Source organism: Calliphora vicina, chromosome 5 (genome assembly GCF_958450345.1).
Source record: "Calliphora vicina chromosome 5, idCalVici1.1, whole genome shotgun sequence".
Taxonomy (NCBI): Eukaryota; Metazoa; Arthropoda; class Insecta; order Diptera; family Calliphoridae; genus Calliphora; species Calliphora vicina.
The window spans coordinates 40,231,741-40,259,717 of record NC_088784.1 but is presented as its reverse complement, the minus strand read 5'-3'; the positions used below and the strand labels follow the sequence as shown (position 1 = coordinate 40,259,717).

The window sequence follows — 27,977 nt, the reverse complement described above, 5'->3', positions numbered from 1 at the left end:
AAGTTCATTTTAGGGAATGTCGAATTAAAATTGTATCCGATATTTAAGAAATATTACATATTAAGAAAAACATTTAGAAATTGGGAGTTTTGTTTGCAATGACATTTTTACATAGATAACTTTTTTTTTAAAAAATGTAACGATGGAAACAAAAATACGATTTATTATTTATATTTGGCCAAATTTAATTATTTTAAAGTTGTTGAGTTTATTAAGCTAATAGGGCCTGAACTTCCTTAATGTAAATAAAAAATCATATTTTTATTACAATTTTCCCGACGTTTCGTAGATGTTATGTCAACTTTCTCAAGGGATCGTCTTTTTAAATAATAAAACTTAAAATTAAAACAATATTTTCAAAACAAACATTTAGAACACTTACAGTTTTTTGTAGATATTTTCTTTACATTAAATTATTGTTACATTTATCATTAAACATATAATATTAAACATAAAATACATACGTATAACCACAATTGTACAAAATAGTTTAATATCACAGTTCGTTTAATTAATAGCAACCCTGTAACTCATATTTATATTTGCCGTGTCTTATTTTAGGTTCATCGTTTTGTCAATTTTTTGTTGTATCCTCAAGCTTTCAATCGTATATCTTTTCCTCTCCATGCCCTCTTTGTCCAATATTTTGACACTTTCAAAATCAGCTGAGTGTCCTGTTTCTAAAATATGTTGTGCAAGTGCAGTTGTCTCTTTTCCCCTCATTATGTCCATTTTATATGAGTTCACAATTCTTTACCCCCAGTAACACCAAGTCTGGTTATGTTTTAACTAATAGTTATACTGACAGTTTTCCTACAAAAATAATTTTAACCGACTGTATAACTATTAGTTAAGGCATAACCAGACTTCGTGTTAATGGGGGTTAGGATAAATAATTTTATTGATTTTGGATACATAAATTATTTTCTAACAAAGAGTAATAGCTATTTTTGGCCAAAAAAAACTACAAAAAAACACATTTTCTTAATTTTCATACTTAAAATCTATTAATTTGTTACTTGTAACTTATATTGCTTTTTAACATTTTCCATATGACTTTTGTATTACTTGTTTAACTAACAGAAAGAATATCAATGAAATCGCTCACAAACTGTTTCCGATATAAAAAAAAACTTGAAATATAAATTTTCAAATTCGTATTACTCGCTAACTATAAAATATAAATAGAATATTATTGAAAAACTTTTAAAATGCCTATAAATCAATACATTCCAACTATAAAAATGTATAGACAAAGACTCAAAGGATTATACATAAGTACATACATATGTACATATGTCTAATGAATATGATAAAAATCGGAAGACCCAAGTTCAATTTATTTGTGATGTCTTGTTGAATTCATGATATACATGCATATGGGCAATTCCACGAGAATCGCTATCACGACTGAAAACACAAAAACCCTTGAAACTTTTTTTCAAGATGATTTGAATAGAAGAAAATAATAAAATGTTACTATGTGAAAGTATTTAGATCATATTACAACATTTTAAAGACAAAAATAATAGTTTAAACTGTTTATATTTATTTTTTTAATGTTTTAGGCTAAAATTGCGGCGAAAACTAGGCTCCCAATTAGCTTGTAGTATGAATTGAATTTGATATGGAATTGCCCATATATTAACAATGAGTCCACGGATATTACTTTTTTAGTTTAGTATTTAATTTTGCTTACACTCAAAGAAACACATAACTACAGACTATCATTTGCTGTCTCGTTGTAAAAAAAATCAACATCTTTTAATAGTTTTTTGAATTTTTCAGAAATAAAGACATTTTATTTAAGCATGAGATGTTGTCTTCAAATAATGTCACTGAGGAAGTCTATGAAGAAGCAATGGCCAAAATCAGCCTGAATCAGACAAAAGAATGGGAACTGGGAGAATGCAGTTTATCGCATGAGTTGGACAATGTAAGTACAATTTTTAAAATATTTGCATAATTGAAGTCGGCATATTAAACGTCTATTAATTATATTTAAAATGTATAGGCTGCCGAAGGTACTGGTTTGGCATTCATTGTTTTCACACAGGCAATTGTAGAGTTACCGGGTGCACCATTTTGGGCAGTTCTATTCTTTACCATGTTGCTGTCGCTGGGCTTGGGATCACAGATTGGCATACTTGAGGGCATGCTGTGCACACTGTTCGACATCGACATCATTAAGCGGGTTAAGAAACAACATGTTACTGGAGTGGTGTGTCTTTTCTGCTTCATTATCGGTTTCATCTTCTGTACAGGTGCTGGCGAGTATTGGCTGAAGATGTTTGATTCCTTTGCCGGTACAATTGGTCTGGTTGTGATTGCTCTTATGGAAATGATAGCTGTCGTTTATATTTATGGTCATGAAAGGTATAACTATTAGAAATACCATTTCGGATGTTATGTAAAACTCTATTTCTTAAATGAATAACTGATTTTTAGATTTACCGAAGACATCTATCAAATGACTGGCTACCGACCTGGCATCTACTGGCAATTAACTTGGCGGTACTTTGGTCCCCTTATTATGGTGGCCATTCTCGTCTCATCTGTGGTGTTTATGATTATTAAGAATCCCACTTATGGTGCCTGGAATGCGGAAACGGTAATTATTTGACTTAATTATTTATTTACTTTTTATAATTCGAGTGACTAATGAATGGGACATGTATTTTTGTTTACTTAAAGGGCGCGGTTGAGGCTAAAAGCTATCCAACATGGGTTATGGGCATTGCTTTGTCTATGATCTTAGCTGGCGTTTTGCCAATGCCAATAGTGTTCCTAATGCGTAGCTTCCAATGCCTCAAGGTTGATTTGGATATTCATCAAGGTTCAATTCGAAGAAATGAAACAACCGCCTCCACTAAGGAAATGATTGATAACGATGATGATGTAAGTAGTGTTGGGGTAATGAGATCACTGTATTTTAAAGCACTTCTCTCTCTAAATTAAATAAATCAATACATTACGTCTGTATTTATTATATAAATATTTAAGTATGTGACTTACTTTGTTAAAAAAAAACTGTACGTATGGATTGGGTTAAAAGTCACCAAGGGATCAAATTCAAAGTTGATCTTGTGTATTTATGTATGTAACTATTATTTAAATATAGATATTGTGTAATTTTTTAATGTCGTTGCTAACAATTTAAGTATGATGATCCTTATTATAATTATGTATATTCATACAAATAAGTATTTGCCACACAATTCCATTTTGTAATCACTTTAATGTTTCGTCTCATTTTCGTTTTGTTTCTTAATAAATGCTTACCTTGCCTCGTATTTGATTTGAAAATTAAAAAAAATAAATCATTTAACAAAATCGAAATAATAAAAACATACAGATTGTGAGTCCGGATATGCCACCACAAGATTCATTAGCGGCGACACGTTTTACAATTGGAGACTTTGAAGTAAGTTGTAGATAGAATGCTTTCTTTTCTTTTGCCTAATTTACATAAATAAAACAATTTATTTTTACAATACGAATCTTAACTGAAAACCACTTATATGTAAATGTTATTTATGATTTCGTTAATATAATTTATAACTATTTTGTCAACTAAAGAGACAAAAAAGGAACATTTTTTTTTAAACATGTAATTATTTTTAAAATTTAGCTTAAAAAATTTAAATGCATTTGAATTTTTTGAATCTTGAACATCATTGCACAGTGGGGCAGAATGGAACATTTTTTGGAAATAAATCTGGCATTAATAAACGGCTGGTTCAATCAGAATAAAATTTGATGCGGGAGTAGCCAAGGAGAATTCGAGTTTAATTTATTAAAATGGGACCTACAAATGCTCCAGGGGCGGCGATATGGGGGCTCAAAGTAGGGTACCTTTGACATGTACAATTTTTCTTTCCCATCCGATTTTATTTCCCCACGATTTTTGCCTTGAAAAAGCATACTTGCGTGTGCTATTTATATCTTTCAAAATTTTGCCATAACTTGGTCCGCTTTTTTAAAAATATAGGGCTCATTTCTAGCCCGAATGGACTCATTGCAAAATTAGACAGCTAAATTACCAATAATATACTAAAGATTTCATAGCAATATCAATTATGAATCCAAAAATTTTCAATTTAAAAATTCAAAAAAATAATAAATTTTTGCTGTTTTTCTTGGCGAAAAGGTGACTTAACTCTTTTTTTATTAAAAAAGACATTCTTTTAGAGCATATAACAATTTTACGTTTTTCTGTAAGGTATATTTACGGAGAATATTTTGGTATAAACAATATGTTCTATTTTTCTAATATGTCAGAATTTGACCGATTTTTTTATCAAAATTTCAAAGCTGGGATCAGAAAACGGGAAGCAGCTTTAGAAACCTTGATATGTTCCCCATTTATCCCCAAAGCATTTTGCTAGCCCCAAAGGAAATGTGGATCCTATTTTAAAAATACCATTATTGGGATTTTCGCTCCAATTTTAGGAATTGCAGGATTCCCTTTGACCTTTTGACAAGTTTTTTTACATTTTGTTATTTAGAATGCCAAATTAAAAAACCTTGAAAATTTCATTTAGTTTTCTTAATAAATAACGATTTTATTAAATATTAAATATTTATTGAGTTTCTATTGTAACACAATTTGAAATACCTCAATATGTTCTGAACCTAATTGGCCAAAGTAATGAAATTTCTTTTTTTGGGTTATTTGTTAAAAACGACGATGATTCAAACTTTTAAATGGCATTACACATCATTGAAAAGGCCTTTCAAATACCTGTAATATAATAATGTCTATGTCAAGTCCACTCGAAAATAGGCTTATTTGAGTGTTTAAAGTTATTTACATTCCACAAATGGCTAAGATATGAACCACAGAAAGAAGGTCTTAAAGATTTGAAATTTCCATTCAAAAATATTAATTGAGATGTTAATAAAATAATAATAAATTTGAATGCTCTAAAAAGAAGAAAAGAAATTTTCATTCATTACATTATACAATTGATATGATATAAAAAAGTTGGATCTGGAAACTTCATGTAAAAAGTTTTTATTCTGATACTACACAGAGAAAACAGATTCGTGATAGCAACCGAATTTGTTGCCAATCGAATGATTCGGTTGCACGCATAGAATTTTTCAGTTCTAATAACAGAAAGTCACTTGATAAAGAAGAATTTCAGTTGAGGCAACTAAACTTTAGTTGCCCCTTCCAAAATATTGTAGCCACAACTGCAAAATTCGGTCACTAAGACAGAATCATTCGATTGGCAACACATTCGGTTGCTATCACGAATCAGTTTTCTCTGTGTATAAAACTAAAAGTATTTTTTAAGCAATTTTCGAATATAAGTTAGAATTTTCGAACATAATACTGTATTGGCACAAGGTTTATGCATGATCTATTGATTATTTTAATAGTTTTAAAGATTGTTCGAACATAAATTCGAATTTTCGAATAATATTACACTGTCATCGGGTGTAAGCATGAATTCCTAATTTCAGCCTATTCGGGCTACAAGAATTGATTCAAAATTCAGTTACAAATTGTGACCTAAACTAACAAATCAACAAATGCGCAAGTTAAATAATAGCTTTTTAAAATGAAAATCTTCCTTTAGCAAAGGATCGTTCACGACAATGAACAGTTTGAGTAATCTAGAGGGACTAAAGTCTAAATTTTAAAAACGGGTAAAGATAATTCAATCTTTTTTGAAACGCAGTTTTCCTATGTATGTATGCCTCCCATACAAATGTTAAAATTAAAATAATATGTATACTATACACCACTATATTGGGGAGGGTTTAGTAGGCTAAAATTTATATATGGAAAAATATTGTCCTAACATCCATCTCAGAGTATACCAATCAGTTTAGAATCACTTTCTGAGTGTATTTAGCGATGTTCGTCCGTCCGTCTGTTCATCCATGCAAACCTTGTAATCAAACTATAGGTCGCAATTTCAAAGCTTTTATATTGCCCAAAGATCGAAGCTCATTCAGTTTTGTTACAACCGGTTCATTATTTCTCCTAGCCATCATACGATTGCCCTATCTGAAAATAGTTAAACTCTCATAAATATCTTACTTATATAGATATCCAAACCAAATTCAGCACAAATAAGTTTTATACAGTAAAAAAAACTCTCACTGAATTCAACGGAACTCTGTAACTTTTTTCTATTAAAAACTTAAAATTAAAAAAAATCTTACCTAAAATGGATGTCTTGAATATCACTGCCAAACAAATTTAGCAGGCTTATTTTAAAATGCAATGAAACTGTTATTTAGTAAAAATGTTGTCTAATATTCAAAAATAATTATAAAAAAATATCATAAAACAACAAAATTCAACGTATTCAATAATTGATTATTTTGAACAAGAACTATTAAAAATTTTTAATGTCAATAAAACATCTCACTATCTGATACTGCTATATTGTTGTTGTTTACATTTTTTTGTTTTAAAACTTTTTTTGTAAATAACGCTTATGTTGTTTATTGTATTCAATAATTTTTTTTGTTAAAAAAGGACTTTCTTTTTAATTAAATCCCGCTGAAACAATGAAATCTGACACTGTGCAATGAAGGGATTCATATAATTTTAAATGGTTTATTGTATCAACATTTACAAACATAAAACTGTTATTAAATTTATGAGTGGTTTTGCTAAAAATCGTATTGTAATAATTAAATGTATTAACTAATTTACTGTAACTTTATTGTATTTCTTTGTACTTTTTCTTTTTCACTCCCCAAAACTAAATTCTTTTTGTACAGAATTAAAATAACATGAAATAATTATAATAAAAAATAAACATAAAAACGACGACGACAACTACAACAACAACACATTCAAAACGCTTAAATAGAAAATCTTCAACACAACATCAAACTAAACAACATAAATGGATGATTAAATTGCTAAATAAAACAAGGATCTTAAATGTTTTCAAATTTGTTCATGTTTTTTAAAACTATTAAACGAAATTTTAAAATAACGGTTACCTCCCAGTTGAAATGAAATTCAAACAGCAAAGACAACATAAACCATAAAAATACTAATAAAAATTATAGACAAAATTTCCAAAACAATAAAAATATAACTCATCTTTAACACCTGCAAAATTACACAAACAGACACAAACAAATATTACATAATGAACGCTCTCTCACCTGTTATCTTCATCAGATGAAAATCAACATTCTTAAGTAGAAAAAATAAAAGTGCTTTTTAACAAATCATCAACAAAATTTATATGAATAGAAAACGAAAATAAAAATTTAAAAAAATTAAATTAATTTATATGAAAGTAATTAACAAAAATTCAAAACTTCAAAACATAATACTTAATATAACAATGATGAGTGTGAGAGAGAAGAGCGCCTTCTTAATGATTTATTAACTAATATATTTAACAAAAAAAATTAACAACTTTAACCAAGAGAATAAAAATAAATAATTATTAACTTATGTAAACTAAATACTTACTACAAAACGAAAAACTATTTTACAACTAGAAAATATTTCAAACAGCAATTATTTACAACATTTAACAAGAACAACAAATTAAAACCGAACAAATTAATTATTTACTAACTTAATTACTTCGTATGGATGATGATAAAAATAAAACGAAAATGAAAACAATTTTTACTAAAAGTATTTAGAAAGAAGTAAAATTATTCACAAAAATAAATTGAAAGTAACATTTAAATACAAATGAAGTAAAGTAAAATTATGAACGAGTATGTAGTTTTAATGTTAAATTAAATCGAAATTAATTATTATTATTAAAATTGATACTGATATTAATATAAAAAAAAAACTAGAATAGAAACAATATAAAAATTATTCTTAAAAGTCCCTGCTGAAAGCTCAACATTTTAACAAATTAATTTGTATGAACATTTATGCAAATATTTAATTTACTTTAGTCTAAATAATAAAATCAACAAACAATAAAACAAAACATTTTACTAACTCTAGTCCACATATTAGCGCATGATGATTAATCATCAATTAATTAATAATATTAGAAACAACAACAACAGTAACACTAACATTCATACACACACACATGCAGCAGAATTTAAATAATCATGATTACTAATTTGTTTAATTTAAACTCATTTCGTTTGTGATTAATTTTTAAACTATTTAATATTAACAATACGTACTGGCGTACCCTTTGTAACATTTGTAACTGTTAACTGTAATTTATATTAACAATTTACTATTTATTTAATCGTTTATTCGTTTGTTTGTTTGTAATATGCAACGATTGTAAAGAAATCACATCAGCAGCAAAAATATACATTCAGTTCAACAACGTACATACATAAATAAATAATAGTAAATACTTCATAGATACTTACTTACTTACTAACTCATACATACTGACATGAATAGTTTTATACAGCTTCATGCATTTGTATTGATATTGGGTTCAATTGGTTTAACAATACACATTATGATCTCAAAAGGTAATTATATAAATTATTTATACATATATTGTATTGTATTAATATTATTTTGTAATTTTTATGTTTTAAATTAAGAAAAAAATAATTGAATTCTCACTTTGTATAATGATTAAACCCATTAATTGTATAAGCAAATATTTTAACAAATAAAACTACACCATTTTTCATTGAAATTGAGAACATTATCATGATATTGAGAAAATTCCCAATGAAATTGAGAATTTCAATTTTAAATTGAGAAAATTCCTATTGAAATTGAGAATTTCCATTCGAAATTGAGAAAATTCCAAATAAAATTGAGAAAATTTTATTTTACTCTACGTAAATAATATATGTACATTAAACAAAAAACATATGTACACAGTCTTATTGACCAACATTTTGACCCATTTGTTTGCGCTTTCGGCAGTGAACGAACCTCTGCGACTATCCATTTGAATAATGCCTGCGTACCAATTGCACCATCAGGTGGATGTCGGGGCCACGGGAAGTAGGTATCGAAAGAACTGTTCGGGATCCAACACGAAAACAACCATGTTTTCTACGACAAAATAAATTGAAATTGGTCTCTCTGTCCAGACCACCACATCTTTCCACATCTGATATAATCGTTAATTTTGTTTTTTTTTAATTTAAAATAATTTATATAATGTTTCTCAATTTTATTTAGAATTTTCCAAATTTCATTTGGAATTTTCTCAATTTCAATTGGAATTTTCCCAATTTCATTTGTAATTTTTTAAATTTCAATTTGAATTTCTGAATTTCATTTGGAATTTTCTCAATTTCAAATGGAAATTTTCAATTTCAATTGGAATTTTCTCAATTTAAAATAGAAATTCTCAATTTCATTTGGAATTTTCTCAATTTAAAATGTAAATTCTCAATTTTATTTGGAATTTTCTCAATTTAAAGTTGAAATTCTCAGTTTCATTTGGAATTTTCTCAATTTCAATGAAAAATGGTGTAGTAGTATAACGCAAGGTAACAAAATCGAAAACAAATTAAAGTAAGGTCCTCTTTTTTAGAGGATCTATTTTAACTGGCTGTCATCTATAAAATTTGTGTCCTCTATTTGTCATCTTTTTCCATAATAACTTAAACTCAAATACTCCTTGGCTTAGAAATGCCAGATTTATTTCCAAAAAAAATTCGATTCTGCCTTACTGTGCATCGTAAAGTATACTCTCCTAGCTCCCATACAACTGTCCTATTTGAAAATAGTTTAGCTCCCATATAATGACAACTTCCGCAAATCACTTTAACTAGCATAAATATCTTTAAAATATTGGTATCCAAATAAATTAATCATCTTCTAGGTGTAGGGTATCATATGGTCGGGCTTGACCGACTATACTTTCTTAATTGTTTGTTATTTATATCCGCTACTGCAGCATTTATTTCCAAATTTCTCAAAAAAAGTGGAATTAAATCTAGAATTTCTAAACGTATAATCCGATATTAATCAAATTGCCCATGGCTATAGAGGATTTATAGTTGAGTTTATATTTTGAATTGAGACTCTAAATACTATGGGGTACGGAGCACCAAGGCTCCAAAGTGGGGTACCTTGGGTATATGAAATATTAAAAATTATGTAAAATTTTTCTTCTAAATTTTGTTCTAATAGAATAATTCGTTACCTTAAATGCGGACTTAACTAAACTTTTATTTTTTTTTACTGGAGAAGCAAAAATCCTTATACAATCAATAACAATCAAGTCAAACGTCCGTTTAAATTTCTTTAATAAAGTTGTCAGTTTTGATCGCAGGGATCCAAAAATTTACATGAGTATGTAGTTTGACAAAAAGAACCATATTCAATCATAAACTCTATTTTGAATTTTTGTGTAGTTACGTCCGTTTGCATGTAATGTGACCAATTTGTTGAAAAATACAATGTATAAAATGCAATAAAAGATCTTGAAAAATATACAATCCACAAGTGGGTATAAGATTATCCCCAGAAAACCCAAAATTAAACAAGAAAATTATGTAAAATTTCTATAAAAATATTTTGCTAGCTACATTTCACGATGCAAATTTTTTAATAAATGTCACAGAAATTTCCACGTGAACTCGAACAGAATACCAAGCTTAATGAAGTAATTTAAAAATTAAACGAATATTCACTGCAATTTTAGTCTCAAAAAAGGTTTTAAATATTGCCAAAACTATTCTTAATTCCATGTGCCAATTTGAGGCTATCGATTCCCTATGTCGCTATATAAAATTTAATGGTTATTCGGTACAAATGTGAGAATTTATTAAGATTTTGATGTTTTTGAAAATATTAATATTTAATTATACAAATTATGTACATATGTTACTAATAAATATTATTTATTGTCGTAATTAATTTATTATTATTATTTTATCTATTCCCGTACTTGTCACATTTACAGGATTTAATTAGAATTATTCATGAAAAACTGCAAATGTGCCAAGTACAGGAACAAAACCATTACTTTATTGTTTCATTTTATGTATAATATATTATTTAAAATTATTATAACAATTCAATTATTATTCGAAAATGTTTGCACCTTTCCCTCTCTATTATTAAATTTTTTAACTAATATTCCAATATTGAGCTTATAAAATTTAATAATGTTATATTATTTTCAATATTCAGTGTCCCCTAAATATCATATTCTGAGTATAAGAGATAACTTTCAGAAATAAATAGGATATTCTTTATTTTCTTTTTCTAATATGCTTTTTAACATAGTATAATGGAAATCTGTCCATAATTGTACAAGATACAAGGTCAACTAAGTTTTCAAAACAGAGGTGGTCGACTTTGACACCCTGCATCTCACCTTTTATTGTATTCTGGATGCTTATGTCCTCCTGTACGATTCGTTCGTAAATCGTTTTGAAATCGGACAAGTATTTGTTCGATCCAGCGAGAGTGTTTTTTTATCTGTCCTACAAAATGTTGCCAAATGTCCCGATTTTCGCGGGATTGTACTGCTTTTAGTCAGTGAAAACCTCGTCCAGCGCAGGAATCTTTTTTTTAGATTTTTCAAATCTAATATCAAGTTATTAAAGAACAAACTATATTTAATAACATTGAATAATAACACTGTACAACAAGTTGAGACTTTTTGATTGGAACAGAATAGCGACCCTATAATTCTGAAAGGACTGTTGTGTTGTTAATTTTGGTAGAATAAACTTATAGTACAGATGTTCTGAATTTGTTTTACTGTGTGTCAAAGTTTTTATTTGTTGATCGAAGAGAGCATTATACTAACTGAAAAAAATTTATAAGTTAATGTCTAGTTATATTGTGAAATTTTATGGGGATCATTTTTGCGGAAGATCTTAAAACTCTCTCTACTCTATTTAGGGGGCAATTTGACCCTTTTTCGAGAAAATCAAAAAAGTCCTTCCAAAAAGGAATTTAAGTATTAAAACAGATCACCAGCAACATAAACCTAAATATCTCTTGAACTAAAAGAGATAACTATCATATGCGTTTTGTAGATCTTCTTAGGGACTATTTAAATTTCAGCTCATTCGGATCATAAATCGATTTTTAATTAAAAAATGTGAGACCCAAGCTGGCGTGTAATTTTTCTAATTAACCATAAAGAGCTTCCCTTACAACTTTGGTGAACCTCAATGAAATTTTTCGGTAAACATTTTCGTAGAATATTTTAAGCCTAAATGTCCTTTTTGAAAGCATTTTTTTAATTCACTCGAATTGACCCCTAAAGAGAGGAGCTACAGGGTGAAGATCTTCCACAAAAATTATCCCAATAGAAATCCACAATATAACTCTGGCAATAAGAATTCTCCCAGACATTAACTAATAACATTTTTTTCATTTAGTATAATGCTCCTTTCAATCATAAATTTAAAACTTTGACCGACTGTAAAAAATTCAGACCAGCTGGACTATATGTTTATTCTACAAAAATGATCATCTCAACATGCCCTTTCAGTATTATATTCTGTTCCAAAAATGCTGTTGAACAGTGTAATTAGAATAATACTACATTTATATTGAAAATATATATAATAAATTTTAACAAAATAATTAAATGGAACCGATATTTTCAGCATGTAATATACAACTAGATATTACATGCTGAAAATATCGGTTCCACCTTTATTTTTCAACCTGTGTTAAATTTTAAAACAGCATTTCAGCATTTCTTTGAGTGATTAAAAAAAACTGAGAATATTAAAATCATTTGGGTTTTAAAAAATTAATTGTTTGGTTTCCGGGTTGGGCTAATTTATTTAAATTTATAGAAATAGGAAACATTTGAAAAATGCTGTAAAAACATTGCTCATATGTTGTAAACTCGTGAATGGTAAATATTTTAGCAGAAGACATTGAAATTGCCAACGATTTAGATTGATTTAGAAATGAAATGCTCAATCTCTATTAATTTGCTTGGCGGTTAATACACCCGCCTCTCTGAAAAAAAACTCTGAAAGTTACATTGAATATATTTTGATATGTATGTTTATTGCTAAGTTTTATTATTTGTTTTTTAATATATACATTAGAGTGCTCCAATATTAGAATTATTCTATGGACTGTAGAAATACGTTCTGAAAAATATTAGGAAGATATGATGACCTTAACTGTTGGCGCAAAGGCTCTGAAATTTGGAGATGAGGATTTTTTTTTCAGTTCTTGTAAATATGTTGCCACCAAATAATTATTTTTGCATTTTAAACCTCCGTTAGTCGCAATTATTTTCAATCGAGACTAGTCTCAATGTATCAAATTGATATCAATAAAAAAGGCGCGTATGAAAATAATCTCTTAACTTTTTATTTCGAAAACATAAAAACAATATTAAATGCAATGTATTTAAAAGAGTAATACAAAATAAAATTGCAGTAAAAATATTAATTTATCAAAAAATAGATTAAAATTTAGGGCGATTAAAAAAATTTACAATAAAAAAATGTTTGCCTGTATCAACCAGATCAGTTGCGAGTAACGCAGGGTTGATTTAAAAGAATTCAAATATCGCCCTTTTTCAATTTTAGTAACATTTAGTGAAACAAATTTTAGAATTTTTAGGTCATTACTTTGGGATTTATTAAGGATAAAAATGGAAAAACTATTTTAAATAGGTTTTATGTAAAAAAAACTATGGAAGATATTGACATAATTTTCTTTATATATCTTCAATAAATCACAAAGTGATCATATAAAAATTCTAATATTTCTTTGACAAAATTTCATGAACAAATAAATACAGATATATTTAAAATAGAAATAAGCTTTTATTATAATGTTTCTCAAATTATGTTAATTTTTGCTTACATTTCATATTCAAGTGGTCTGCGACACGTTAATTCCTGGATTATTTTTAATAATTTAAAAAATTTTTAACAAACATTTGCCTTTTATATCTCGTTAGAATGATAATTGCGTTGATATTACGATTCTTTTACATTAAAATGAAAAAATAATTATTTAATGCAAATTTTTTTCAAAACTTAAGAAAAAAATGTATAATTGCATTTCCAAACTTTAGAGCCGTTGCACCACAAAATAACTTCATCCTACATCCTAATATTTTTACGGCCCATTGAACAATTCTAATTAGATCACTCTAACATACATACATTTATTAAATTTGTATTAAATTTTAATGATTTAAATTAAGCATGTCAAGTAAATGTATTAAAATTTGCATAAAATTAATAAATCTCTTTTTTATATATTTTACTTTCATGTTTACAGGACGATGATGATGATAATGACTTTAGTGGTCCAGCATTAGGAGGACATGTTAAGACGCACAGTGATGCATCCGATGATGATGACGATGATAAACCCGTTACCATGCGTTCAGCAATGATGCGTGCCACCGGTAATCATCTAGATGTGCCATCAAGCAAAAAGCCGTTTAAAATGGAAGTATTCGATTTGTAGACCTCTCATTAATTTTAATCCACAATTTAAGTAGAAATTTTCATTAATTTTCTGTTTTACCATAAAATAAGAGCAAGTTAATGTTAAAAATTTCAAATGATAAAAGAAAAATACCAAAAATATATATAAAACTCAAAATAATTTACAAATAGAACAAAACAGTTACAACAACAACAAAAATAGAACTAATTTATATTTGTAAATTTTTAAGAACAAGAAAAAATTAAAAAATAAAAAACCAACAACAATTTAAAATTAAAAAAATTTTGTAAAAGATAACAAGGGTATGATGAAGTTGAAGAAAAATACCGAAATGATAAATGAAAGTATTTGTAAATTAATGAATTATGTAGTTTTTAATTCTAAGTAAGTAGTTTTTAAGAATTATGATTAAAACAAAAAAAAGCTTAAACTTAAAAAGAAAACGACAAGAAAAACAGTATATGATGATGAAAGAACTTGAATTAAGTTACTTACATACATAGATATTTAGTTGTAACCTAAATTGATTTTATTTATACTTATACATAATTTTTAAAATATAATACATGTATGAATAAATTATCTTACTTAACCAAATACTTTTAGATACAATATACAAAAGAAACGTTTTTCTGTTGAAAAAAAAAAAAAAAAAGAATATTCAAAAACTCACAGACCACAGAACAACATGAATATTAACTTTTACTTCGCTTTAATAGGTTGAGATTTAGAACGCATTTCCAAACAGAGTTGAACTCTAAAATATTTTATTTTATTTTGTTTTCTCCCCACAGTTTATCCTATAAATTAATAAGAGAACTACAAATATATACAAATGTTTTAATTTCTATTTTAATAATAATTTTATAATTTGTTATTAATTGCTTGCCACTTTAGAATTTATGTTCCAAAAAGTATAAAATAAATAAAACTTAAAATAACAAACAAATCCAAATTAAAATGTATTTTAAATAATAATTTCTGTGATTTTTTGCTTAGTTCGTTTTATCTCAACACATATTTATACACTTGTATTTGTAATCGTACTTATTTATAAAAAGTACAGCATACTTTAGGGCGCAATTCTAACAGTGATACGGAAAAGAATTAACGCAATTCTCTAACACGTCTCAAAAATTTAATAGTTTTGCAGATTATTCGAAAAATGGTTAATCGGGTTTTTATTAATTGCAAACATATGTGACCCCTAACACACGGCAAATATTTTACGAAAAAGACGTAAACGCTAAATAAAATATATTTTACTTAGGACAATTCAAAACAAATATTTAGTTTTATATTATTTGATGCAGTTTGATCTTACAAAACACTTGTTAGAGTAAACAACGTCAAACAAATTTGTGCTACAAAAGTGGTTACGCTTTTTTGTGTAAATATTTGCCATGTGTGACCGTAACTTAAATTATTCTAAAATCAACAATGTAAAATCATATAAATCAAAATGTTTCTCTTAAATTATTAAATTCTACGCAAAGTAGAGTTCAGAAAAATGTGTCAAAAGTTTCCAAATGTGAAATACATATTAACAAAATGTACAGATATTTTGAAGACCACGTAGTATTCGTAAATATTCTAAATTAAGTCAACGCGATACAAAATAATTATTTATGTAGAGACTTTTTTAACACATTTATATTAAATTATACTGAAATTAAATTATATATTGGAGAATTGTAAATAATTGTAAACAGATACATAAAGAAGAAGTTTATATAATGGGAAATGAATATTATTTTTGACCTGCATAAAAAAACTACGCTTTCATTAAACACTGTAGAATCGGAAATATAAAATAATCGAAACCTGTTGATTTTTTTGAAAAAATCGGTTAATTTTTAGTTTTTGAATACTTTGGCTGTCAACATTATTCGTTTGTTCACAGAACCAATTTTGTACATGAATTGATTTCATTAAGCTAAATTCATAATATTTAGAAATAGTTTCTTAAATTGTATGAATTTTTACATATTTTTCCTTGAAGAAAACAAGTTCAAATTATAATTTTATGTTCTGTATGCGCAACAATTTGAGATTAATATACTAAATCTTAATTCAGAATTAAAAAATGTCAGCTATTCATTTCCAACAAAAACTCATTAGCTTTGTTTTATTTGAATAGACTTTATTGTTGATTTAATTCAAAATAAAATTCATTAAAATTGTGAATGGTTAATTTTTTTTTAATGCAAATTTACTACAAACTGAATGAAAATATTTGTAATAGAATCCAGGAAAAATCTAATCATTCAATAATTTTAATAAATGGCTTTGAATTAACGAAAACTTGAATAATTTAATAAGGAATTAATTCTATAAAGAATCAATGCTCAAGTGCTTAGGAATAAATCCTATGAATTTATTCGTAACGAATTATTTTATAGAATGGTTCTGAGATAAATAATAATTTGACTTTGAATATTAAATTAATTCTGAAGAAATCTTTAAAATTTTTCTGGAATTTTTTAATTTTATTTTATTTTTTGATACAGAATACAAAATGTTCTGTCTATAATTAATTAATACAAATATCATTATTTTATCGAAGTTCCAGTCGTTAGTAATTTCAATCTAATTTAGGTTTAAAGCTGTAAACTGTGTGTAGGACCACTACATTTTGGTTTAGTAATGAAATTTTATATAAAATATTCCAACATAAATAAAATTATCAAAAATTATGCCATGAAAAATAGAGATCAAGATACTCTCAGGCATGCGTGGTATGATACATTTAAGTCTTGATTTTTCGAAGTCAGGAACTCAAGATTTCTTTCAACGATTTTGCCAAGACCTGTTCGAAATTCGATCTAGAATGAATCTTTTGATTTGATTCAAAAACTGAAAAGAAATAAATTGAAATTCAAATTAATATTAAAAAAATACAAAATAATTTTGAGAAAATGCATATGGGCCTAACAAAAAAATTACTAAAATGGAAAAACCTAATGTCGGTTCTACATCGACTTATGTAACAACTGGTAAACCTGGTTTACTAAATATGTATATTTACTAAGTTAAAGTAAAGCCTTCTGAACTCTTCTTTAATAATTATAAATAATAAAAGCAGATATACACACATTACAGATTAACAATCTGATATTTATTATAATGTGCCTCAGAAAATCTCATAGAAAAGTACCATTATGGACTTGGCAAATAGATGCACTGTTAAGAGAGATTGCTTCCCTTAATATTTGCGCTTTATAATAAACAAAATATGCAATTTAAATGGTTTCTTTAGACGCACAACTTTGTTTGTTATATGTATAATAATTTTTATTTAATCATACTTTTAAATCAAAACCAATTATTATTCTGTTGATATGAAAAATATTTATGTATATTGTTTTTTTTTTTTAATTAAAATGAAATAAAAATATTTTTTTAATTTTAAACATGTTTCGTAAGACAAAAAATAAACTGCTGTGAATAGTTTATAGTGGTTTTAATATAAAGAAAATAGTTTTTAAGTAAATAAAAGCTATATACTTATTACCCGAATCTTTTTTTTTATCATTTACATTACCTACCATTAATTTATGAAAATAAAAACTTCAAACATTGATGAACACCTTTTAAAGATTCGTCTGAGACAATAAGTGAATAATTTTTTTTATGAAATTTAATTGAAAACCAAAAAAAAAAAACAGACTTTTTACAATGAATTTATTTAACGAAAATTTAATAATTATTTTAATTTACAATTTCAAGAATACACCAACATCCAACATAAAACTTAATTTTGTATAAGTAACTATTTCGTACTTTCCTAATTTTCATGTTTATTTCCAAGTTTAATTTAAGATACATATATAAAAAAAAAATCAAAATGCCATATGAAAAGCAGAGATAAGTGTACCTTTTTATTAAAACAAAAAATAATAATAATAAAATTCACTTTGACACAGGTCATAATGCTGTTTTATGATAAATGAAAAATATATAGTAAATAAGATAAAAATAGTTGAGGCTAAATACCTACAATTAATTATTCATTTTAATTATTATATAAAAAAATATAATATTGTACATTTATATTATTATAAAGTTGAAATATATTATTTAGTTAAGCTTTTGTTTATGAATCAAAACTCATTATAATTATAAAAGTCATAATATTTTCACTTAATATGAAATAACATAAATAGTTGAAAACATTTGGTCTTCACTGTTTATTTTTGATTATGTATTAAATACCATAGCATACGTTTAGGTGCCACTTATTTGTTTCATAGATATTCAACCCACAATCTTCTGTTCAAATTGGAAATGATGGTTTATATACATATTTATAAATTACAATAATTCATACAATAAAATATTTATATACATTTCTAATAAATACAATTAAATCACCTAACCAATACAACTTAACATACATACATACATCCATACATAAATTCATAGATAAAGGAATACATGCACGTATTCGGTCATGCACACACATTAACACTTAAATAAATAATTATTAAACATAAATTGTAATTTTAACAACATTAAATTTTTTTGTTTGAATGCAAGAACAGAAACGTTTAATAAATAAATAAAATTAAATAGTTGGTTAAGTTGAAAAAAACAATCAATGAAGTTGTTTTATTTTAAAAATTAAAAGAGGTTGAGAAACATAGATTCTCATGAGGACAAATATAAAAAATTCGGATATCTGCTTGCATCGGCATCACAGATGAACTACGCCCTAGTCACTATTTTGCACCTAACTTTAATAGATCTTCACCTAATGGTTATTTCCGGTTGCAGTACACGGTGGTCAAATCCGGCCAAAAATAACTTCTTTATTTCTTCATAAATTTTTTTTGAAATTTGGTATTTGTATTAATAATAACTTGATCGATCGATAAATATTTCCATGCTATGGAAAGCAAGGATGTTCAAAAAGTGGCTGAAATTTAGTCCCAAAAAAAAGAAAAAATTATGTTATTCATGTAAATTCCTGAAATTTGGTGTGCATGTTTAGAACAACACAATTGATCCAAAAGCTATTAGAAATTTGGCCATATAAACATTGACGTTTTAAAAGTTTTAATAGGGTTTTAATTAAAAATAACATAAATAATCCATTCTCAAACTTACATAATTTTTGAAATTGACCAAAAAATTGCGTATTTTGTTCTTTTTATAGATTTATTGCTAATGAAATAAAATAGTTTTAAAACTTCTTGACATAAATTAGTTGATAAGTTTTAAGGATTCCTTCCTTCGCATTCTAAGTAATTAACATTTAATTTTAACCGTACCGAATAACTTTTTTCAAACGTGTTCCTACATCGCACAGTGCTATAGAAAAAAATATAGAGGGAAATAAATATGTAACTTCAAAACGGTAAGTCCGATTTGAATGAAATTTCGAATGCACAAAGAGGAAGTATTGTCGAGTTTAAGTTTTGAACTTGGACCTCATAGGCCCACCAGGGGCGCAACCATTAGTCCTCAAAATAGGACACCTCGGGTATGTTACTTTTTTAAAACGATCGTATTTCCTTGTTTGTGCTCCGATTTCAAAAAAAATACACATATAAAATTTCCTCATCGAGCACTATAAAAAATACGTATTATATATCAATGGATAGAGGATTTTGTATACTTTTCAAAAATGTGTATAGCTTTTGACAATTAAAAAATTCATGGAATACTTTTTTGAAAAATATGACAAAAAATGGGTTTTATTGATTTTTTTGGGGTCGGGGTTATCACAACCCTTTACGAAATAATTAAAAACATATTGGGCCATCTAAAATCGGTTACTATATTTTGATATCGATTTGAGAATTTTTGTCCTAAAGTTGAATTTTACATAAAAAAGACGTTTTTAACTGGACCTGGTCCCCTCGATATCAAAAATTTACTACTTTTTTTCATTTAAAATATTTTATAAAAAGTTATAAAATAAAGTATAAATTCCTCTTAGACATTTTTTGCGATAACTTAATAAGAAAAAAGTACTTTTTTCCCAAAAAATTAGCGAAAAATCGCCTTTGGACTTAGTTATTATTTTTAAAAAATTCTTTTTCTATTTGACACATACGTCAGATGTTACTCCAATAAAGGAAAATTGGAGAAAATCGGGAAATATTTGGATCCGCTGTTATCAAAAAAACTGGTGTAGGATGGGTAAAAATGTTGAAAATTTCGTTTTCAAATACTAATATCTCTTAACCTATAAGAGATAATTGATAGCAACGATGAGGTTTTTCATAGTGCTCGATGCTCTGTGTAATAGTTTTTAAATCGGAACACACACGAAGGTGTCCTACTTTGAAGACCTTTGATCGCTCCTCTATTGGGCCCATGAGGTCGAAGTTCAAAACTTAAACTCGACAACACTTTGCACATGGGAAATTTCATTCAAATCGGACTTACCGTTTAGAAGTTACATATTTATTTCCCTCTATTTTTTTCTATACCACTGTGTCGTGCTTATTAAACCAGACATTTTCCTTTTTATTATTTCGTCTTCTTTCAAAAATTTTTTTGAACGTTCTTCTATATACATATTTCAGTATTATTGATAATATCTCATACCAATTTCTATTTTGATTAAGTTCAAATATTTTAAAAAGTTCGCCATTTGTAAAAGATGAAGGCACTGAAATAGTGCTGGTTATTGGAATGGCACGTAATTGAAGCTGAAATTTAAAGCACTTACTTTTGTTACTACTAGTTCCCAATCACTTCACTTTTATAAAAAAAAGATCACGCAAAAACTCCGGAATAACCACGTGGAATGGTTAACTGCTAACTCTTAAAAAACATGTGCTAATTTACAAAAACAAACTTTAAATAAAAAATCACAGCCTACTTCGATACAAAATTAAAAAAATCACACATTAAAATAACATGAAAAAACCTTTGACTTCACAGCACTATAAATAACCATATAGTTACTTTATAACAATAATTACAATGAGACATTTTAGCAAATCGGATTGCAAGTTTTATTAGAAGTTTCGAGGTTAGTGTCAAAGTAGCTATATTTAAAAAAAGTAGCTTTTTATTTAATTTATCAAAAGATGTTTAAACATAAAATATAAACGTTTTCTGACATTAATAACCTATTATAAGATGATTCAATAACAACATTAAATTTCATGCATGTCTCAAATCCAAAACTTTTTAAACGAAGTATCAATTGGATTCCAAATAAAAAATATATTATTATTTTAACAGATATATTCCAGGAGAGTGCGAAAATGGATCTTAATAAATAATTTTCGTCTATTTGATATTGTTAATAAATTTCATTAAAAATTCTTATTGAGGTAGACTTAAAAAAAATCAATTATGGAAATCATCATACACCAATTTTTTTACTGATGGAAATACTCATAGAATAATATATTCATAGAAGCGTTACTGAGAGGGAGAAAACCTAAGTATGTTGTCAAAAACCTAAGACGTGAGAATGTATTAGTACATAGTTTTGATCAAAGTATAACAAGTAGTCCAACTCTTTGATAGCAGTACCTAACTCTATACATGTGTTAGTGAAAAAGTACCTAAGTCTAAATATGTGTTAGTTACAAAAATGTATATGTGTTGGTTCCTTTTGAATTTTCACCATACACACAGAGTTCTAAAAAAATGTTTAAATTTTAATTTATTTAAATTTTGTTCTATTTTCAATACCAAAAATTGAAACTCTGTTCTATATTTTAAAACCTACCACAAACAAAATAAAACGTCAAAATTAATAAAAAAAATATTTTTTAGTTTGTGCGAAATGGACTTGCTTCGGAAAAGAAAAAGTGCTAAATGTGTTGAAAAAAATTATAAAATAATGTGTGTTAGTGAATTTACGCGTATCAAACTATATTTATTGGACAATTTATAGTTAAAATTTCGAGACTTTTGATGTGTATAATTCTCTCACAAGGGTGTTGAATTTACAAAGTACCCGTATATGTGAGAGAGTAAATTTATAAAATAGAGAGTTGGACCAGGGATGTTAAAGTTGGTACAATTGTACTTTTTTTGGTACATTTTTACCTTCTAAAGTACCGTGGTACTACCGCGTCTCATTTGGTACAATTTAAAATATTTTATATAAACAACTTTTACAAAAACCACAAGCAATTTGTAAACATAATATCAATATTGATATTGTTAAAGAAATTAAAGAAAATTACAAACAATTTTATATAAAATTTTGAGTTTTGAGGACTAAAGTCAACCTTAATAACGAAGTGTTAATTGGTTCCATAAATTTACTCCAGGAAATGTTATTTCAAGTAGTATTGTACATCTACTAGTAAAAATGTTCCCGAATGGGAATTGCAAATTTTGTTTCAATCAATAGCACAGGTCAACAGCAAAAAAGACGTGAACCACTTTATAGATTTGATGCACCTAAGTACAAAAAAATAGCTAATTTTTTTGTTTTAAAAAATTCATGAAAAATCGAAACTTTGAGTGGAAATTTGTTTTGTTATTATTTTCACGTAAAAAATAAGTATATTTATGTTTCAATTTGGTATTATAACTCCGAAAGTACTGAGCCGATTGAAACGAAATATATACATACATATGTATGTTAAAATTTGTACATAGATAGCATGGGGAAAATTATTTCAAAATTCAATCAATCGAAAGAAGAACATTAACTGCTCAATTTTATGTATATCAAACAAAAAACTAAAATTTTGCGAATATGGGCGAATTCACTTAATTGTGAATAAATTCGAAAAGAATGGTTTTTATGATATTTCTCATGTTATTTCTATACCTGGCTTTCTGATAAAGCATTAAACCTGAACAATTTCTGCCGTTTCGATTTTTCATGAGTTTTTGAATACAAAAATATTAGCTATTTTCACGTAAAAAATATATTTTTGTTTCAATATATTATTGTAAATCCGAAACTACTGAGCCGATTAAACGGAATATAGGTTATGTATATTTCAATTTTTTTAAGTTTATTTTAATAATATCGGAGTAACCGTTTTTGAGTTATCATTACTTATGTGGAGAAAAGTATAAAAAGCTCAATTTTACTTAAACATTTTTTTTTAAAAAATCCTCTACATAAAATTTAAAATTTGGACCATATTTGTACTACTGGACCACAATACATCAAAATTTTGTAGTGGTTTAAAAAGCCTCTAAATTTTTTTCCGATTTTGTTGCCTTGTGTAATCAATTTAGAGCTTCAGCTGAAGTCAGTAAAAAATTAAAATATTTGTAGTTTTTGGTCGGTAGTAGCTAATTTAATCTATGTTAATGTTAAGTTTTGTTTTTTGTGTACAATTGAATTTTTATGTACTTTTTTTATGTTTTAATAAACCAAAAAAAATATGGTACCGCGAAGGTCCAAAAAGTACAATTTTTTTTGGAGGGTGGTACAAAATTGAAATCTTCATTTAACATCCCTGAGTTGGACTACTTGGTATACTTTGGTTTTGATATTGTATTGGTGCCTTTTTAATTTTCACCAGACATACAGAGTTGTATAAAAATGTTTAAATTTTAATTTATTTAAATTTTCTTCTATTTCCAATGCCAAAAATTGAAACTCTGTTCTATAAATTAAATTCCACCACAAATAAAATTAAGTGTCAAAAATTAATAAAAAATATTTTTTTTCGTTTGAGCAATATTAACGTGTTTCGGCAAAAAAGTGTCCTGAAAAGTATTCCAAAAAAAATGCCGAATATTGTGTAGAAGTGTAATAAAGTGGTTCGGTCTCTATTTAATCGGAATATCGAAGTTAAAATTTGAAGTATTTTTATGTGTTTAATTCTCTCACAAGTATGTTGAATTCACATATCACAAGTACGTGTGAAGAGAGTAATTATTTTACTCTCAGTTGCGCCTCTAGTTGTACCCTATGGAAACACTTATTATAAATTAAAATTTTGAAACCAATTTTGAAATACAAATGTATGTACAAAAACAAACTTCAATTCAAACAAACAAAAATGTAATTAATGACACATGTCTGAAGATACGAACTGAATTATATTCAAACATACATTATTTAATATTTATTAAATACAATGCATACTAAGTATATGCATATAAATAATAAGTAAATATAAATGAAAACAAATCCATTAGATAGCCTTATCACAGATGATTAGGCAAATTAGGTGTTAGTTTATTAATAGGAAATAATTATTAAATTATTTTTTTATTTTTGTTTTTGCAAAATGTTTGCTATGATTATTATACGGCGGTCGTATGACAAACGTAAACAAAACTCCGAGAGCATTATTTTCGTATCAAAGAAAAAACCTAACTGTTAAAACTGTTAAAAATATACTACAAATATTTCCGTCCGATACAACCTTTAACACCGCCTCTTTCCAAGTTTTCATCCTTGATGCATTGTGCTGAATCGTTTCCCTTACAGTTAAACGCAAGCCAGTCAGATTTAAACGTGGTTAAATAGAGCCTTTTTAAGCTCCACAATTTTGTCCAGCACTGCTGCTTATATAAGCAGGAAAATCTAATGCAATTAACCCTAGCCGTACAATTTGAACCACATTCCTGTACGAAGGTAGATTAGATTTAGACGTGCCTATGCTTTTGGTAGCAGGTATATCATCTGCAGTTGGACCAGCTGATTCGCGGATGTATAGGGTTGCGTGTTAGGTGTTAACACCAATAACGCATCTTTTTCATCCAATTCTTCGATTATCGAGTTAGGCATATTAGATTCTTCTACAGGTTCAGTTAGCACCATAGCGATCTGTTCTGATTGGTTTTTGTTTGTATTTATGTTTAATTTTGTATCCATCTGTAATTAAAAAATATATTAATGGGGAGAACACAAACCATCATGCAACAGAGCCCCTTGTTGCTGATGGGAAAAAATAAAACCGGACAATACCCTTGTCCGGAGGTCACCGTTAGGAGACACATTTACCTAGTGCCATTCATTCCATGGACACGGTGAGGACACCTCGTGAAGGGTGCGGCTCTACACCGCGCATGGACGGTCATTGGATATCGAAGATGCTTAGGCAGTATCAACAGATTAGCTATATTGCGAATTCCGAATTCCCTGCAGCCACCGTTGCATGCCTCCAAAAGAGATTTGTTAATATTAAACATACACAGAAAAAAGTTTCAACATAAATATTATGATTTGATTTCATTGATTTCAATTCATAACATTTATAAATAATTTCTTAAATAGTAAGATTTTGTTCATATTTTATGTTTTCAAAAAAAAAATCTAGAAGGCTTGAAAAATATTATTTCAATTTCATTTATATTTTTATGTTGTTCAAAAATGTTAGAAATTTTCCTTTGGAATTTTTTTTATTTTTTTATGATTTTCAGCTACAAAATGAGAAAAAATGCGCGAAATTCACTAAATTTTGTTAAAAGGATGAAATGCTTTAATGTTTATTAATGTTTTATTATGATTAATGATATTTTTTAAGGTTCAGATATTTATAATTCATCTCAATATATTGGCCAATATACGGCTATTATGCAAACATTTTTAAAATAATTCATTAGATAATACAATTATAATGCAATTTATTATAAAGTACCATACAATTTACGTAAAAAAAGCAAAAAAATCATTCATTCCAATTATGAATTTCTTTTTTCTGTGTAATAAAATAATAAATATAAAATGATTTACTTGTTAATTTTTATTTTATTACGATATTACATTTTTCGTACTCCTTATATTAAAATTTGTTTTAATATTTGTTTCGAAAATAGTAGAGTTACGATTTCTAGTTAATTTTGTCGCTGCTAGTTTGACATTTTAAACCTCTCTGTGTCTTGATAAATTTAAATAACTGGAATAATGAACTTTTTTGACAACCCTCGTGAACTAAGTAAAAATACAAAATAATAAAAAAATAAACTTTGTACAATAATTTTTGCACACAAAACAAATCCAAAGTACTCGTATATTTATATATGTATGTATATTAGACTGATCTAAATTTGTATGAAGTAAAAAAATTAGAATGATATTTGGTTATGAAATGAGGATTTTTTTGCAAGCTTTAAACGATTGATAAATATTTTCGAATCTCAATTAATTAGGATCCAATTCTAAAGGACGAATTAGACCAATAGCTATTGGTAATAGCAATCAATATCTATATTTATAATAAAAGTATTTGCTTTGGTCCTATCTTATATGTAAATCACAATTGTACGAGTAGAATGAGTAAATTAGTTTGGCATACATTTTTAACATATTTTTAAAAATGAGAGCAAACATTTTCTATACTTCATGATCATCCGTCATAAAAAGAAACGATCAATTAAATATCTGTCTTTAAGAAAGTGCTTTTATTACCAAGAACAAGTTGGACAAAGCTTTTGAATGATTTCCATCCTGCTTCGTTTTCGGCAAAAACTCATTCTACACAAAAACACCGGAAATGCTAATTCAATTGCGAGAATCACATTTTCAATTACTATTTTTTATTAAAGTTCAACCAATGACAAAAATAATTTTGTTCAATTACTGTTTTTGTTTAAAATAATAGAAACAAAGTCAATAACATGTGTAATCAAATTCTAGTATTTGATTATGGTAAAAATTATCGATTAATATTTTAATCAAAAATTGCAAAAACGTAATTCTGCATTCTAATTACAATAAAATATGTAGTTGTTATCTATACACAGGGCAACAAAATAGAAAAAATTTTAGAGGCTTTATAAACCACTACACAATTTTGATGTATTGTGTTTTTTTTGTGAATTTTTTTAAACGTTTCTCCACATAATTTATGATAACTCATCATGAAAAATCGAAATCGGCAGAAATTGTTCAGATTTATTGCATTATCGAAAAGCCACATGTAATAGGAACAAAATGAGAATTGTGAATAAATTCGAAAATAATCAATCGATTTTTATGATCGATATCTCATTTTGTTGATATTATATTCGGCTTTGCTACAGAGTAATAAACCTGAACAAGTTCTGCCGTTTTCGATTTTTCATGAGTTTTTTAAAATACAAAAATTTTCTATTTTCACTTAAAAAATAAATTTTTTGCTTCAATTTGTTATTATAACTTCGAAACTACTAAACCGATTAAAACACAATATATTAACGAATTAAAGGCTATGTAAATCTAAACTTTTCTAAGTTTATTTTAATAATAATGGACTAACGATTTTTGAGTTATCATAAATTATGTGGAGAGAGGTCTAAAAAATTCACAATTTTACAAATATTTAAAAAAAAACTTCTCCATAGAATTTTAAATTTGGACCATATTTGTACTACTGGAACCACAACACATCAAAATTGTGTAGTGGATTAAAAAACCTCTAAAAATTTTACAATTTTGTTGCCCTGTGTAATCTGCTCTTCGGTGCACGTTCAGATATTTCGAACATGTTTTTAGTTTATTAGAAATATGAGGATATTTTTGGACAACTATTGCGAAAACCAAAATAAATTTATGGTGAAAAACGAATATTTCATAATTGAAACAAGATAAATTATAGAAAAAAATGTTTTTCTTTATTTTCATATTTGCTTTATAACAAAGTAAAAAAATGATTAGAATCTGTCCACATTACAAACTCTACAAAGTTTTGCAAGCCAGATGTGGTCGACTCAACCATTGTACATATAAATAATGCAGATGACATAAAGT

The 27,977-nt window shown here is 26.8% G+C and overlaps 1 protein-coding gene across 2 annotated transcripts in view; it reads left to right on the top strand.

Moving 5' to 3' along the window:
* The window catches only part of LOC135961995 (sodium-dependent neutral amino acid transporter B(0)AT3), a 74,409-nt gene extending 58,295 nt beyond the window's left edge, over positions 1-16,114 (top strand). For both annotated transcript variants that reach the window (XM_065513663.1, XM_065513661.1), the window contains exons 5-9: positions 1,789-1,936; positions 2,015-2,376; positions 2,449-2,611; positions 2,695-2,898; positions 14,177-16,114. In XM_065513663.1, the coding sequence (XP_065369735.1) occupies positions 1,789-1,936; positions 2,015-2,376; positions 2,449-2,611; positions 2,695-2,898; positions 14,177-14,368 (1,069 nt within the window). In that variant the 3' untranslated portion in view covers positions 14,369-16,114. The remainder of the gene's footprint in view (positions 1-1,788; positions 1,937-2,014; positions 2,377-2,448; positions 2,612-2,694; positions 2,899-14,176) is intronic.
* Positions 16,115-27,977: the final 11,863 nt, after the last annotated feature.